The 15,123-nt window shown below is 34.2% G+C and overlaps 1 protein-coding gene across 3 annotated transcripts in view; it reads left to right on the top strand.

The window, feature by feature from the left end:
• DCAF6 (DDB1 and CUL4 associated factor 6) overlaps nucleotides 1–15,123 on the top strand; it is a 102,130-nt gene that overhangs the window by 12,719 nt on the left and 74,288 nt on the right. For all 3 annotated transcript variants that reach the window (XM_032389423.1, XM_032389424.1, XM_032389425.1), the window contains exons 3-5: nucleotides 6,240–6,353; nucleotides 6,990–7,125; nucleotides 9,923–10,137. In XM_032389423.1, the coding sequence (XP_032245314.1) occupies nucleotides 6,243–6,353; nucleotides 6,990–7,125; nucleotides 9,923–10,137 (462 nt within the window). In that variant the 5' untranslated portion in view covers nucleotides 6,240–6,242. The remainder of the gene's footprint in view (nucleotides 1–6,239; nucleotides 6,354–6,989; nucleotides 7,126–9,922; nucleotides 10,138–15,123) is intronic.

A 15,123-nucleotide genomic window follows, 5' to 3' on the forward strand; every position in this document is an offset into this window, starting at 1 on the left:
CCCCCCCACCACTCCAGCAACCCTCAGTTTGTTTCCTGAGGTTAAGAATTCCTCATATCAGTGAGATCATATGACACTTGTCTTTCTCTGATTGACTTATTTCGCTTAGCATAATACCCTCTAGTTCCATCCACGTCGTTGCAAATGGCAAGAGTTCATTTTTTTTGATGATTGCATAATATTCCATTATATATATATATGACATCTTCTTTATCCATTCATCTGTTGATGGACATCTTGGCTCTTTTCACAGTTTGGCTATTGTGGACATTGCTGCTATAAACATTGGGGTGCACGTACCCCTTCGGATCCCTACATTTGTATCTTTAGGGTAAATACCCAGTAGTGCAGTTGCTGGGTCGTAGGGTAGCTCTATCTTCAGCTTTTTGAGGAACCTCCATACTGTTTTCCAGAGTGGCTGTACCAGCTTGCATTCCCACCAACAGTGTAGGAGGGTTCCCCTTTCTCCACATCCTCGCCAACATCTGTCGTTTCCTGACTTGTTAATTTTGGCCATTCTGACTGGTGTGAGATGGTATCTCATTGAGGTTTTGATTTGGATTTCCCTGATGCCGAGCAATGTTGAGTACTTCTTCATGTGTCTGTTGGCCATTTGGATGTCTTCTTTGGAAAAATGTCTGTTCATGTCTTCTGCCCATTTCTTGATTGGATCATTTGTTCTTTGGGTGTTGAGTTTGATGAGTTCTTTATAGATTTTGGATACTAGCCCTTTATCTGATCTGTCATTTGCAAATATCTTCTCCCATTCTGTCGGTTGTCTTTTGGTTTTGTTGACTGTTTCTTTTGCTGTGCAAAAGCTTTTTATCTTGATGAAGTCCCAATAGTTCATTTTTGCCCTTGCTTCCCTTGCCTTTGGCGATGTTTCTAGGAAGAAGTTGCTGCGGCTGAGGTCGAAGAGGTTGCTGCCTGTGTTCTCCTTTAGGATTTTGATGGACTCCTGTCTCACGTTTAGGTCTTTCAGCCATTTTGAGTCTGTTTTTTTGTGTGTGGTGTAAGGAAATGGTCCAGTTTCATTCTTCTGCATGTGGCTGTCCAATTTTCCCAACACCATTTGTTGAAGAGACTGTCTTTTTTCCATTGGACATTCTTTCCTGCTTTGTCGAAGATGAGTTGACCATAGAGTTGAGGGTCCATTTCTGGGCTGTCTGTTCTGTTCCATTGATCTATGTGTCTGTTTTTGTGCCAGTACCATACTGTCTTGAGGATGACAGCTTTGTAATAGAGCTGGGTGTCCAGAATTGTGATGCCACCGGCTTTGCTTTTCTTTTTCAACATTCCTCTGGCTATTTGGGGTCTTTTCTGGTTCCATACAAATTTTAGGATTATTTGTTCCATTTCTTTAAAAAAGTTGATGGTATTTTGATAGGGATTGCATTAAATATGTAGATTGCTCTAGGTAGCATAGACATTTTCACAATATTTGTTCTTCCAGTCCATGAGCATGGAACGTTTTTCCATTTCTTTGTGTCTTCCTCAGTTTCTTTCATGAGTATTCTATAGTTTTCTGAGTCCAGATTCTTTGCCTCTGGTTAGATTTGTTCCTAGGTATCTTATGGTTTTGGGTGCAATTGTAAATGGGATCGACTCTTTAATTTCTCTTTCTTCTGTCTTGTGGTGGTGTATAGAAATGCAACTGATTTCTGTGCATTGATTTTATATCCTGTCTGTATGGATTTTTGTATTAACATAATTTATTTCTTGGAAAATTAAATCAGAATCCCAAATAGCATACAGACAAAGAGGCATTCTCTATAAGGACATTTTAACAGTATATACCCATTTGCCAAAGGTGTTTTTTGCTGAATACATATACACTGTAGTTGGAATATTTTTTCAAAACTGAAACTCTATCCATTGAACAGTTCTGCTATTCCCTCTTCCCCTCTCCCCTTGGAACCTCCATTTTTGTTTCTGAGTTTGATTATTTTAGATACCTCATATAAGTACAATCATGCAGTATTTGTATTTTTGTGACTGGTTTATTTTAGTTAGCATAATGTTCTCAAGGTTCATCCATGTCAATCTATGGCAGGATTTGCTTCTTTTCTAAGGCTTAATTCTCTCCCATTGTATATATATACACCATACAATCCGTTTACTTGTCAATGGACATTTGGGCTGCTTCCACCTCTTGGTTATTGTGAATAATGCTGCAATGAACATTGGGGTGCAAATACCTCTTCGGGATCCTGTTTTACATTTTTTGGATGTATATACCCAGAAGTAGGTTTGCTGGATCATATAATTCTATTTTTAATTTTTTAAAAAGATTTATATATTTTAGAGAGGGAGAGAGCACGAGCACAAGGGGGAGAGGCAGAGGGGAAAGGAAAGAATTTCAAGCAGACTCCCTGCCAAGCTTCGAGTCTGACGCAGGACTCGATCCCATGACATTGAGATCACATCCCAAGCCAAAATCAAAAGTTGGACGTTCCACAGACTGAGCCACCCAGGTGCCCCTTATTTTTTATTTTTTAAGGATCCTCCTTTACTGTTTTCCATAGTGGCTGTTCCATTTTACATTACCAACAACAGTGCATAGGGGTTCCAATTTTTCCACATTCTTGTCAACATTTGTTATTTTTTTTTTTTCAACAGTGACCATCTTAATGGGTGTGAGGAGATATCTCATTGTGGTTTTGATTCACATTCCTTAATAATTAGGGATGTTGAGTATCTCTTTTTGTGCTTCTTGGTCATTTGTATATCTTTTTTGGAGAAATGTCTGTTGAAGTCCTTTGCCCATTTTAAATTGGATTGCTTTTTTGTTCTTGTTGAGTTGAAGGGGTTCTTTATATATTTCGGGTATTAATGCCTTATCGATACAGAGTTTGCATGTTCTCCCATTCCATATATTTGTTAAAGATAGCTATTGTAAATGAGATTGTTTTCTTAATTTTCTTTTCAGATTGTTCATGGTTAGTGTATAGAAAAAACTCTTTTTTGTGTGTTGATTTTTGTAACCTGCAGCTTTGCTGTATTCATTTATTCTAAAGTATTTTGTATTGGAATCTTTAGCATTTTCTACATGTAGGATCATATCATCTGCAAACAAATAATTTTACCTTTTCCTTTCTAATTTCAATGCTTTTTTTTTTCCTTGCCTGATTGCTCTAGCTAGAACTTCAATACTATATTGAATAGACATGATGAGAGGGGGCATTCGTGCCTTGTTCCTGATCTTAGTGAATAAGCTTTCAGTGTTTCACCATTGAATATGATGTTAACTGTGAGATTCTATATATGGTCTTTATTAGATTGAGGTAATTTCCTTCACAATAAAAACTCTCAACAAACTAGGAATGGATAAATTCAGGGCAAACTAATACAATTATTGTATTTTCCAATCAATGAGGATGATCTATTTTTGTATTTACTAAGGTTTTTAATTTCTCTCACTAATATTTTATAATTTTTAATGTGGCATTACTGTACAAATTTCCTTAAAATTTTTTAAGTATTTGATATTTTAGTACTATTGTAAATTTATCTTTTTTTAGTTTTTAAATGTTACTGTATAAAAAATATAATTTTGTAATGTATAAAAAATACAATTGACTATAATATTTTAAAACTAGCTATCTTTTTATTCACTTATTAATTCTCATAATTCAACTATAGATTCTTGTGGATTTTCTGTCTACACAGTCATATCTTTTTTGCATTATGACATTTTTCTTTATTTTCAACTTATATACCTTTTGCTTCTTTTTCTTGACTTATTGCACTGGTTAGTACCTCAAATGTAATCTTTAAATGAAATGTTGATAGCAGATTGCCTTTCTTAGTTCCTGATCTCACTGGGAAAGGTTTTCCCATTTTCCCATTAGGTCTTATATTTGCAAAAGTATTTTTCATAGATGCTTTTTTATCAGATTAAGGAAATTCCCTTCTGTTCCTAATCCCTTCTGAATGGATGTTGAATTTAGAAAGTTCTTTATTGATGTTTAATTGACATATCATAAACTGCATACATTTAAAATACACAGTTTGGTAAGTTTTGACAATTTATTGTCCCTTGAAATCATTTCCATAATCAAGATAATGGATATATCCATTATATCCAAGAATTTCCTTATTCCCTTTTTTCTTCCCTCTCTCTTGTCCCTACTTACCCCCACATCCTTGGGAAATGACTGATCTTTTAATTACTGTAGATTCATTTATATTTTTTGTGGAATTATATATGAATGAGATTATGTAATCAAACTATATGTATTCTTCCTTTGGTCTGATTTTTTTCACTTAGCATAATACTCATGTTTGAGATTCATTCATGTTGTTTAGAGTATCAGTAACTAACTTTTTATTTCTGAGTTGTATTCCTTTATAGAGATACATCACAGTTTCTTTATATTTCATCTTTGGATAAATATTTGGGTTGTTTCTAGTTTTGGACTTTTACAAATAAAGCTATTTTGAATATTTGTATAAATGTCTTTGTATGGACATGTACTTTCATTTCTCTTTGGTAAACACCTAGGAATGGTATGACTGAGTTATATTAGAAGTATAAGTGTAACTTTTTAAGAAACTGCTGAACTGTTTTCCAGAGTGGTTGTATCATTTTACATTTCTATAAGCAGTGCCTGACAGTTCCAGTTGTTCTGCATCCTTTTAACACTTGCTATGGTCAGTCTTTTTTATTTTAGATATCCTAATAGATATATAATGGAATCTCTTGTGTTATTAACTTTCATTTCCCCATTATCTAATGATGTTGAGCATACTTTTTATGTGCTTGTTTATCATCTTTATGTATTTGGTGAATTGTCTGTTTTGAGGGATTATTTCTCATTATTGAGTTTTGAGGGATTTTTAAAATATGTTTTGGATATTTTTCAGGTATTGATTTATAATTTTTTCCTCCTAGTCAGTGGCTTGTCTTCTCATATTCTTAACGTCCTTCCAAAAGAGGTTCTTAATTTTCAGGAAGCCCATTTTATCAAAGTTCTTTGTTTTTATGGACCAATGTTATATCTAAAAATCTTTGTTTAACCAGAAGTCACAAAGATTTTTTCCTAGAAGTTTTATAGTTTTATGTTTTACACTTAGATCAATGATCCATGTTGTGTTAATTTTTTTTACCCTTTATTATTTTTATTTTATTTTATTATGTTATGTTAATCACCATACATCATTAGTTTTTCATGTTGTGTTAATTTTTTTTTAAAGGTTTTTTATTCATTTATTTGACACAGAGAGCAAGAGAGAGAGAGAGAGAGACAGAGAGCAAGCACAAGCAGGGGGAATGGCAGGCAGAGGGAGAAGCAGGCTCCCCGCTGAGCAAGGAGCCCAACATGGGGCTCGATCCCAGGACCCTGAGATCATGATCTGAGCCGAAGGCAGCCGCTTAACCGACTGAGCCACCCAGGCGCCCCTGTTGTGTTAATTTTTAAAGAAAGTATGAAGTACTGCTTGAAAGTTCATTATTTTGCATATGGATATCCAGTTGTCTGGCACTGTTCTTTCTCCACTGAATTTTCTTTGCACCATCATAAATCATTTGGCCATATGTATTTTCATCTATTTTTGGTCAGTACCTATTCTTTTCCAGTGATTTATCATTAAGCCTCTATCACACTATTTTAATTACTATAGCTTTATAGTAACTCTTGAAGCCAGTAGTATAAGTCCTTTGTTCTTCTTTTGCAACATTACTTAAGGTATTTTAGGTCTTTTGTATTTCCACATGAATTTGATAATCAAATTGTCATTTGTACCAAAAATCTTGCTGGAATTTATTTGAAATCTATGTATCAATTTAGGGAGAATTGACAATATTAAATCTCCCAATCCATGAACACAGTTTATCTCCTGTTATTTAGGACTTTAATTTTATTCAGTAATGTTTTATAATTTTCAGTGTTATATGTCTTATATATCCTTAAGCATTTTATATTTTTCATGTTATTGTAAATGTTATTATTTTTAAATTTTCAATTTCTAATGGTTTTGTTGCTAGTATATAGACATAAAATTGATTTTTATATACTGACCTTGTATCCTGCAATGTTTCTAAATTCACTTATTATAATAAATATTTTAAAAACTAATTACATAGGATTTTCTTCTTAGATGATCAAATCGTCTATGAATATAAAAACAATTTTACTTCTTTATTCTTTATTTTATTTTATAAAATAATAGTAATGTCTTTCAAAGCCATCTGTTTAAAAGTTTAATAGCATTACCTGTGCTTTCGTTTTCATCTACAGATTATGACTGTACCCAATGACCCATATACTTTTCTCTCTTGTGGTGAAGATGGAACTGTTCGGTGGTTTGATACACGCATCAAAACTAGCTGCACAAAAGAAGATTGCAAAGATGTAAGTATTAAATTTTTATATAAATGACAAAAAATTAAGATTATAATTAAAATTGGACAGTAAGTTATCTCTGGGTTATAAGATTATGGGTGAATTTGATTGTATTAAATTTTGCTGATCTAGCGTAATTACTCAGTGTTTTAGTCTTATATTTGGGAGTGATTTCTATTTTTTCTCTTCAAAATGCATTTGCATTACTCAAATACTGTTTTTTCAACCGCTAATTAAATTAATATTTCCGTATGTATTTTTTATTTTGATTGGTTTATAAGGAAAATGTACAATATTGTATTAGAAGTCAGTGTTGAAGTTGTGTAGCAAACTGTAAAGAAAAAAAGAATTTCCCTTAGAGGAATAAACTGCCGAGGAGGAATATTGACTGAGTTTATTTATTTTGGCCTCACAGAAGCTGAATTTGTTGGAAACACTGATAGAAATCTGAAAAATAAATTAAAAGAAAACCATGTTGTTTTCCCTTCTCATTATCATACTGAGTTAGGATTTCTGAAAAAGGTTATTTTCTTCTAATTAGAAGGAAAATGTTTTAAATGTTAAAATATTTCAATGTTTTAAATCTTTAGAGTAACCTCTCTATGGCAATGCTTTGTGTAACTGGTGTTGTTTTATCTTTTATAGGATATTTTAATTAACTGCCGACGTGCTGCCACATCTGTAGCTATTTGTCCACCAATACCATATTATCTTGCTGTTGGTTGTTCAGATAGCTCAGTACGAATATATGATCGGCGAATGCTGGGCACAAGAGCCACAGGTGAAAAGCTGTATATTAGAGAAAATATACGATTCTGTCAGTTCAAAGAATAAATCTTATGACATATTTGCAGTTCAAAAATTTCATTAGTTTCATAAAATTCAGTAAATATTTAAAATAAATTCAGTAAGTATTTAAACAATATGGATTATTATAAGAAATAGCATTTTACTAGGGCACTTGGGTATCTCAGTCAGTTAAGCATCTGACTTTTTTTTTTTTTAAGATTTTATTTATTTATTATGTCAGAGAGGGAGAGAGAGAGCACAAGCAGGGGGAGCAGCAGACAGAGGGAGAAGCAGGCTCCCCGCCGAGCAAGGAGCCCGATGCAGGACCTGATCCAAAGGCTGATGCTTAACTGACTGAGCCACCCAGGTGTCCCAAGCATCTGACTCTTGATCTCAGCTCAGGTCTTGATCTCAGGGTCGTGAGTTCAAGCCCCGAGTTGGACTCCATGCTGGGCATGTAGCATACATACATAAAAATAGCATTTTACCAAGTTTTTATGGCCCTATCAAGGTGATACTTTTGCAGTTTATCACTTTAAAAAGTTGTGACAGTTGATGTATTAGTTTCCTAGGGCTGTCATAATAAATTACCACAAATTGGGTGGCTTAAGATAACAGAAATTGATTCTCACATTTCTGGGGGTTAGATGTCTAAAATCAGGGTGTTACAGGTTTTCTGTTGGCAGCTCTCAGGAAGACTCTTGCATGCTTCTCTTCTAGCTTCTGGTGGTTGCTGGCAGTTTTGGCTTTTAATTAATTAATTGATTAATTATTATTTTTTTATTTATTTTTTTAAAAGATTTATTTATTTATTTATTAGAGAGAGAGAGAGCACAGAGGGAGAGTGAGAGGGAGAAGTAGACTCCCCGCTGAGCAGAGAGCTCATCGTAAGGCTCGATCCCAGGACCTTGAGATCAGGGCCCGAGCCAAAGGCAGATAGATGCCCAACCAACTTAGCCACTCAGGCACCCCCAGTTTTGGCTTTTAAATGTTTCCTTTCACTGTCTGCTTCCACAGGTGCATGCCATCCTCCCCTGTGTATATCTGAATCCACATTTTCCTTTTCTTATTAGGACACCAGTCATATTGGATCTAGGGCCCACCCTAATGCAGTATGACCTTATTACATCTGCAAAGACCCTATTTCCTAATATTCCAGAATCATTCTGAGTTCCAGATGGACATGAACTTGGGGAGGGAGGGGACACTATCAGCTCACAACACTTGGCTTTCCTGATTTCTCTTTGTGGTAGAGAGGAAAGTTAGGGAAGAACAGTGACTTGGGTACATGTTCATGTACAGCATTTGTTTATGCCCAGTTAAGTACTATTAGTGATGCTGCAGCACTGAAGTTGAATCTCTCTTGAACTCCTCATTTGCTCCTCATCCATTATGGGGTGAAACCACCTCTGAAATATTCAATTTAAAGCCAGCTTATTAGCATTTTCTCAGTAATGGAAGGCCAGGATTATATACCCATACACCCACCAAATATACATACATTTATACATTTTCACATGTTTTATATTGCTAAAAATAAAAGTGGACTTGGCCAGAAACTAACACTGTCAATCTCAGTGTCTATTTATTTCCAGTAAAAATGGACATAAATTATTGAAATGGGAAGACTAGGTTGGGGGTGCCTGGGTGGCTCAATCATTTGGTCATCCAACTTTTGATTTCAGTTCACATCATGATCTCAGGGTCATGAGATCAAGCCCTGAGTTGGGCTTCACGCTGGGCATGGAGATTCTCTCTCTCCCTCTGCCCTCCCCTCACTCATGTGCATACTCTCTCTCTTAAAAAGAAAAAAAAAAGATTAAAATAAAAAGGAAGACTAGGTGTTTTATTGTTTTGTTTTTTGGAACTATGAGAAATCTTATTGATTTGGATATGTGCTTTTAGGGGAGACAGTAGTAATATAAGATGAAATTATAGGCTAAATTATTCTTTTTCAACAGATGGGACACAATTGACGTTTTGGGCAGGACAAGATCTCCTTGTGCAGTATTATACAGTTTTGTGAGACTCTTAGAATTTAGCATTCCCAGACCTCCAGGGGCACAAAATGCCAATTGGACCCCTCCCTATTATATTATATTGATGACTGCCAAAATTAATTAAAGTTGGAATACTGTCCCCACTCTGTTGTTTTATAAGAGGAAAATTTCATGACAATCAAAAATCTTTCAAAAACATAAGGGTGCCTGGCTGGCTCAGTCAGAAGAGTATGCACCTCTTGATCTCAGGGTCATGAATTCGAGCCCCACGTTGAATATAGAGATTACTAAGAAAAATAAATAAACTAAAAAAAAATTTTTTTAACCTAAAGCAAAAAGTAAATCATTTTAAAGGAAAAATGCACTATTTTATCTAGTATGCTAATAATAAATATAAGCTCACCTGTTTATATTATAAAAATTATATTATCTTCATTGGGTGAAAATTTTTGGAAGATGATTTAGTGTAACTATAATCACAAATCATTTTAATTGATTAAATAACTCCTATTTCTAATAAAACATTTATTAATCTGTAAAACATTTATATAATCTATGTAATTCCAGCCACTCAGGAAATTTTTTTTGGAGCTATGTAGCCTTTATACTATATTCTTTATTATTTTGTTATAAAATCAGACTGTTGAGAAAAGAGCCTCTTCTAGAAATAGAATATGATAGTTTGGAATTTATATTGCTACATTAAATCACATGTCTCATAATTCGGATTAAGAGTTTTTAAAATGTTTTTCTTAAAAAATTTATATGACTTCCTGTTTTCTTATTTAGGGAATTATGCAGGTCGAGGAACTACTGGAATGGTTGCCCGTTTCATCCCTTCCCATCTTAATAATAAGTCCTGCAGGGTGACATCCCTGTGTTACAGTGAGGACGGCCAAGAGATTCTTGTTAGTTACTCTTCAGATTACATATATCTTTTTGACCCAAAAGATGATACAGCACGAGAACTTAAAACTCCTTCTGCAGAAGAAAGAAGAGAAGAGGTAAGTTGACCCAAAACCATATTCTTCATTCAGTTCAGAAAACATTAATTCAGTGACTCCTGAGGCCTGAAGGGCTTCAAAAAATAGAATTGATTTTCAGGGTATTTATAGTCTAGGTTTTGTAAAAGGACATGGAATATATGTGAAAGAACAGGGGCTAATAATGAAGGATAAGGCTCTAGAAAAAAGTGTTGTGAAGTATTTTTAAAGAGAAAATATTTAATAGCAAAATGTTTCTTTAACTTTATGGATGCACAGCAGTAAGCAAGAAATATCAATAGTTCTACCAGTTGTAGAAAAAACAATTAAAATAATAAAAAGTGGGATGTATAAACTCCCAAGAGACTAAATGTTTATGTTTATACACCAGTAGGAGTGTTATCTGTTACCATTTACTATTCAAATGTGGACAGCAATCCCCTTCTTTCCTGATCATGCTTCTCTGTCACAGTTAAGAACTAGTAACCTACATCCCTAAGTGCATTTTACAAAATGCATATAAATAAGTGAGAATAAGGTAAGTTAAAGTACACATATACACACATACACACACAAACACATACACACACATAATGGGGAGAGGAGGGAATTGCTGTCGACATATGAATAGTAAATGGTAATAGGTAAAATCCTCTTGGTGAACATAAACATTTAGCCTTATTGAAGTTATATATATCACATTTCATATCTATTATATATAGATCCATATACACATAATATTATATATTGAAAATTAGGTGACTCTAAAATAGTGAACCATTGGGGCGCCTTGTAGGCTCAGTCAGTAGAGCATATGACTCTTGATCTTGGTGTTGTGGGTTCAAGTCCCACATAGTATAGGTATAGAGATTACTTAAAAATAAAATATTTAAAAAAATAAAGTAGCCAACCATCTTCTTATTTATAAAAGGTAAAAACCAGAAATAATATATCCTTGAAGTATGCAGCAATAGAAAAATATTTGTTTTAACCCATTTAGCTCCTTTCTCCAAAATATTTTTCACTTTGGCTTTTTTTTTTTTAATGTCCTATGTTTAATCACTCTACTGTTTAGCTTGTAAATGTTTTTTAAATTACTGTTGTTTTATTAATTATTAGTGACTTTTTGGTATTGGACCAACTCCTATTAGTGAACATATTGTAAAGTTAATAAAGAAAAACAATTTTCTAATTCGTGTGATATCCAAAAGTATATCCAGTTCTTATGATTGCATGTTTAGATGGCTATAAAATTAGGGGAAAATCAGGATAACTTTATAAATATTTTTTGGGATTTTAAATGTGCCAGTGTATTTTAAGTGAATTAGGATATTGACAAAGAAAAGGGTATGCTGGCTAATGAAAGCTATTTTGAGTTTATTGGTCTTACTGAAAACATGAGACTGCTCTTTCATTTTGTTGCTGCTATGTAATTCCTCTTGAGATATGTGCTCCAGTGTACAGTCCAGCTCTGTGACTCTTACATAATGAAAGTCGGAAATGCAGAAACAGTTTAAGTGGGCCAACCAACTTTTATACCATAGAGTACTTAGCCAAAATGTGTTTGCATCAGAGTGAATGAGGCTGAGTCATGATCACTTGGTTATATCCTAAATATGGTTTTCTTAGTATTCTTTGTTGAATTAACTAAATTAAGAAAAATAATTCTGAAAATGGATTAAAATTATAAAAATAAATCATGCTTAGTATAATAAACCAACCAATTCACAGGTGTGTATAGAAGAAGAAATTAGTAGTCTGTCCCCTTCTTAAGCTTACCACCTTTTCTTCAGTGTTTTATGCTAAATCCTTGACAGTAGTGTTCAGACACACTCAACTCACCAAATATTTATTGGGCACCTACTTACACTAGATCCTGTAGAAACTTAAGAAACTCAAGGATGACTGTGACAAAGACATGGCCTCTCACTCAGGAATTTACGGTTTAGTGGAAATAGAGATATAAATAAATGAATATGTAAAACTTAATAGAATTATATATAAGAGTTTTGTTCTATATAAGTAGAGCAAAGGAAGGAATAACGTATTTTGATTAGAAATGTAAGAAATGATTGAACAGGATTTTAAGATAGAAATCAGTTTCACATAGTGATTTTTTTATGTTTTAATGATATTTTTATATTTTCCGAATTCTTAATAAATATTTTTATATTTTCTTAATTCTTAATCCTCTAAGAATTTCTCTTTCATTTTTCCCTTCTTTAGTATTTTTTCTTATTCAGTTTTTTTTACTTCTCATTTTTCTTTATTTTTGTATTTCTTTTTTTTTTTTTAATTGTCTTTGCTGTCTTCCTTTTCCTCTAATATCTATTTGACATTTTCCCCACCTGCCCCACTCCATTATTGGACTACTTTGTTGAATCCAGTCTCTCATTTTCTCCTGTCCCCATGGTTTGTCCCGAAAATACATATCCCAGATCTGTAGTACTACTTCCCATTCTGACTACCTCTACTACCCTGATCCAAGGCCTCGCTGTCTGTCCTAGATTATTGTGGTAGCTTTTAACCAGTCCCCCTACTTTCACCCCCTGGCGCCACAGTCCTTTAGCTACATAGCAGCCCAGTGATCCTTTAAAACCAAGTCAAATTATGCTTCTCTTCTGATCAACACTCCCAAGTGGCTCTCCATCTCCTCAAAGCAAAACTAAGGTCCCAGCAGTGGATTCAAGAGCTTATATCATGTGGTTCTGGTGACTTCTACTGTTTTCTCAGTACTTCTGTACTCTGCTCTGGCCACCTCTACTGACTTATTCAGGCAGCCTGAACATGCTTCTCCCTTATGGCTTTTGCATTTACTGCATATGAAATGGTCTTCCCACATATCTGGATTTCATCTTCTCTTCCCTATTTTAGATCTTCGCCCTTGTCATGTTCTCAGTGAGGCCCTACTTCACCACCCTGTTTAAAATCGCAGCCCTTAACTCCCTGGTACTGCCCATCTTCTTTGTCTACTTAGTTTTTTTTCCCATAACACTTAACACTTTCTTTGTATATTTTACTTTTTTATCATGTATTGTTCATCTACTCCACTAGTTTATAAACTCTGGGACATTGGGGTTTTTGCATGATTTATCCATTGATTTTTTCCCAGTACCTAGAGTAGTGCCTGATACATAGAAGGTGCTCAGAAAAGCCTTTGTTGAATGAATTACTGCTTGTGGCATTTTCAGTATTCTTGGCTAGGTTATTTTGCCTGTCTCAAAAACTCAAACTTGGGCCTGTTTTTAACTTGAAGATCTTGTTCCAGAAATAGTTGCTGAGGTTATAAAACTAGTTCTTCGCTTGTATAATATAAAATTCCTCTCTCATAACTATGGAGCAGGGCTCTTTTCTATTCTAAATATAGTTCACATACAGAGGGAGGCCCTCTGTTTCTGGAAATGATTGTTTGTCTAAGATTGTGGACAGCTGCCACAACTAGGCTTTCTCTAATCTTCTGATCATTCCGTATCACACTTGTGGCTTCCTGTGCAGATTTTGCTCTTCTTTGTTGCATCTAGCCATATTTACATACTTAGGGAATTTGTAAGGGTTTTTTTCTGTCTTCTTTGCTGAGGGTGTAGAGATTTTTTTTTTTGCATCTTGTTGCTCAGTATGGTTTCCAGGAGAAAACAGAAAATTTGCAGCTAAGCTGTCACCAAGTTTCTATCAAAATCTGCTTAATTGTCAGAAAAAAAAATCAATGAATGTTATGTTAAAAATAAAAATAAAGGGAGTGATCCACAAAATGGGAAAAAATGTTTGTATATCATGTATTTGATTTATGATTTAGAATCTAGTAACCAAAATATATCGAAACCACAGTGAGGTGCCACTTCGCACTTACTAGGTTGGCTAAAATAAAAAAAGTCAATAACAGTGTTGATGAAGATGTGGAGAAATTGGAGCTTTCACACATTGCTGGTAGGAATGTAAAATGGTGCAGCTGCTTTGGAAAACAGTTTGGCAGTTCCTCAAAAGTTAAACATAGAATTATCATATGATCCAGCAATTCCATTTCTAGATATATACTGAAGAGAACTGAAAACATATGTCCCCATAAAAACTTGCACATATGTTCATAGCAGCATTATTCACAACAGCCAAAAAGTGGAAACAACTCAGTGTTCATAGACTGATGAATGAATAAACAAAATATGGTATATCCAAATAATGGAATATTATTAAGCCATAAAAAGAAATGAAATACTGATACATGGTGCAACATGGATGAACTTTGAAAATATTATGCCATGTGAAAGAAGCCAGGTAGAAAGGGCCACATACTATCCCATTTATATGAAATGTCCAGAATGGGCATATCCCTAGAGATAGAAAGTAGATTAGTGGTCACCAGGAGCCGAGTGGCAGGAGAAGTGGGGAGCAGCTGCTCACAGCTATAGGATTTCTCTTTGAGGTGATGAAAATGTTCTGGAATTAGTGGTGGTACAAGTGGTTGCACAGCTTTGTGCATATGTACCACTGACTGACATACTTCAAAAGGGTGAATATTATGGTATGTGTGTTATCTCAATAAAAAATGTTAAAAATATAAAAGTTACAGAGAATGATCAAGAGTGTCAAGTGCCATAGACATCAAATGAAATAAGTTGTGAAAGGTGCCATTTGAATTGGCAGTTGACTATTTATCATTTTATCACTGATCAGTGAACTTAGCCATTGATCACTCATTGGTGACATTGGCAAGAATGAATTTGGTGGAAAGATGGGAAGGTAAGGTGACTACAGTAAACTGAGGGAGGAATGGTAGATAAAGGTGGACTAAATATAGACTTCTTTTCAAGAAGCTTGACAATAAAGCTTCAGAAAATGTGGGAAAAAAGTATAGCTGGATAGAAGTATAAAATTGAGGTGTTTTGTTTGTTCAAAATGGTAAGAACCTTCAGCATATTGTAAGGAAGAAATGAGAGAGGAAATGAATGTATGTATGGGAAAGAGTAATTGTCAAAGCAAGGTGCTTGAGTAACTGAAGGAATAAAATAAAAA

This window comes from Phoca vitulina, unplaced genomic scaffold (genome assembly GCF_004348235.1).
Source record: "Phoca vitulina isolate PV1807 unplaced genomic scaffold, GSC_HSeal_1.0 scaffold54, whole genome shotgun sequence".
NCBI lineage: Eukaryota > Metazoa > Chordata > Mammalia > Carnivora > Phocidae > Phoca > Phoca vitulina.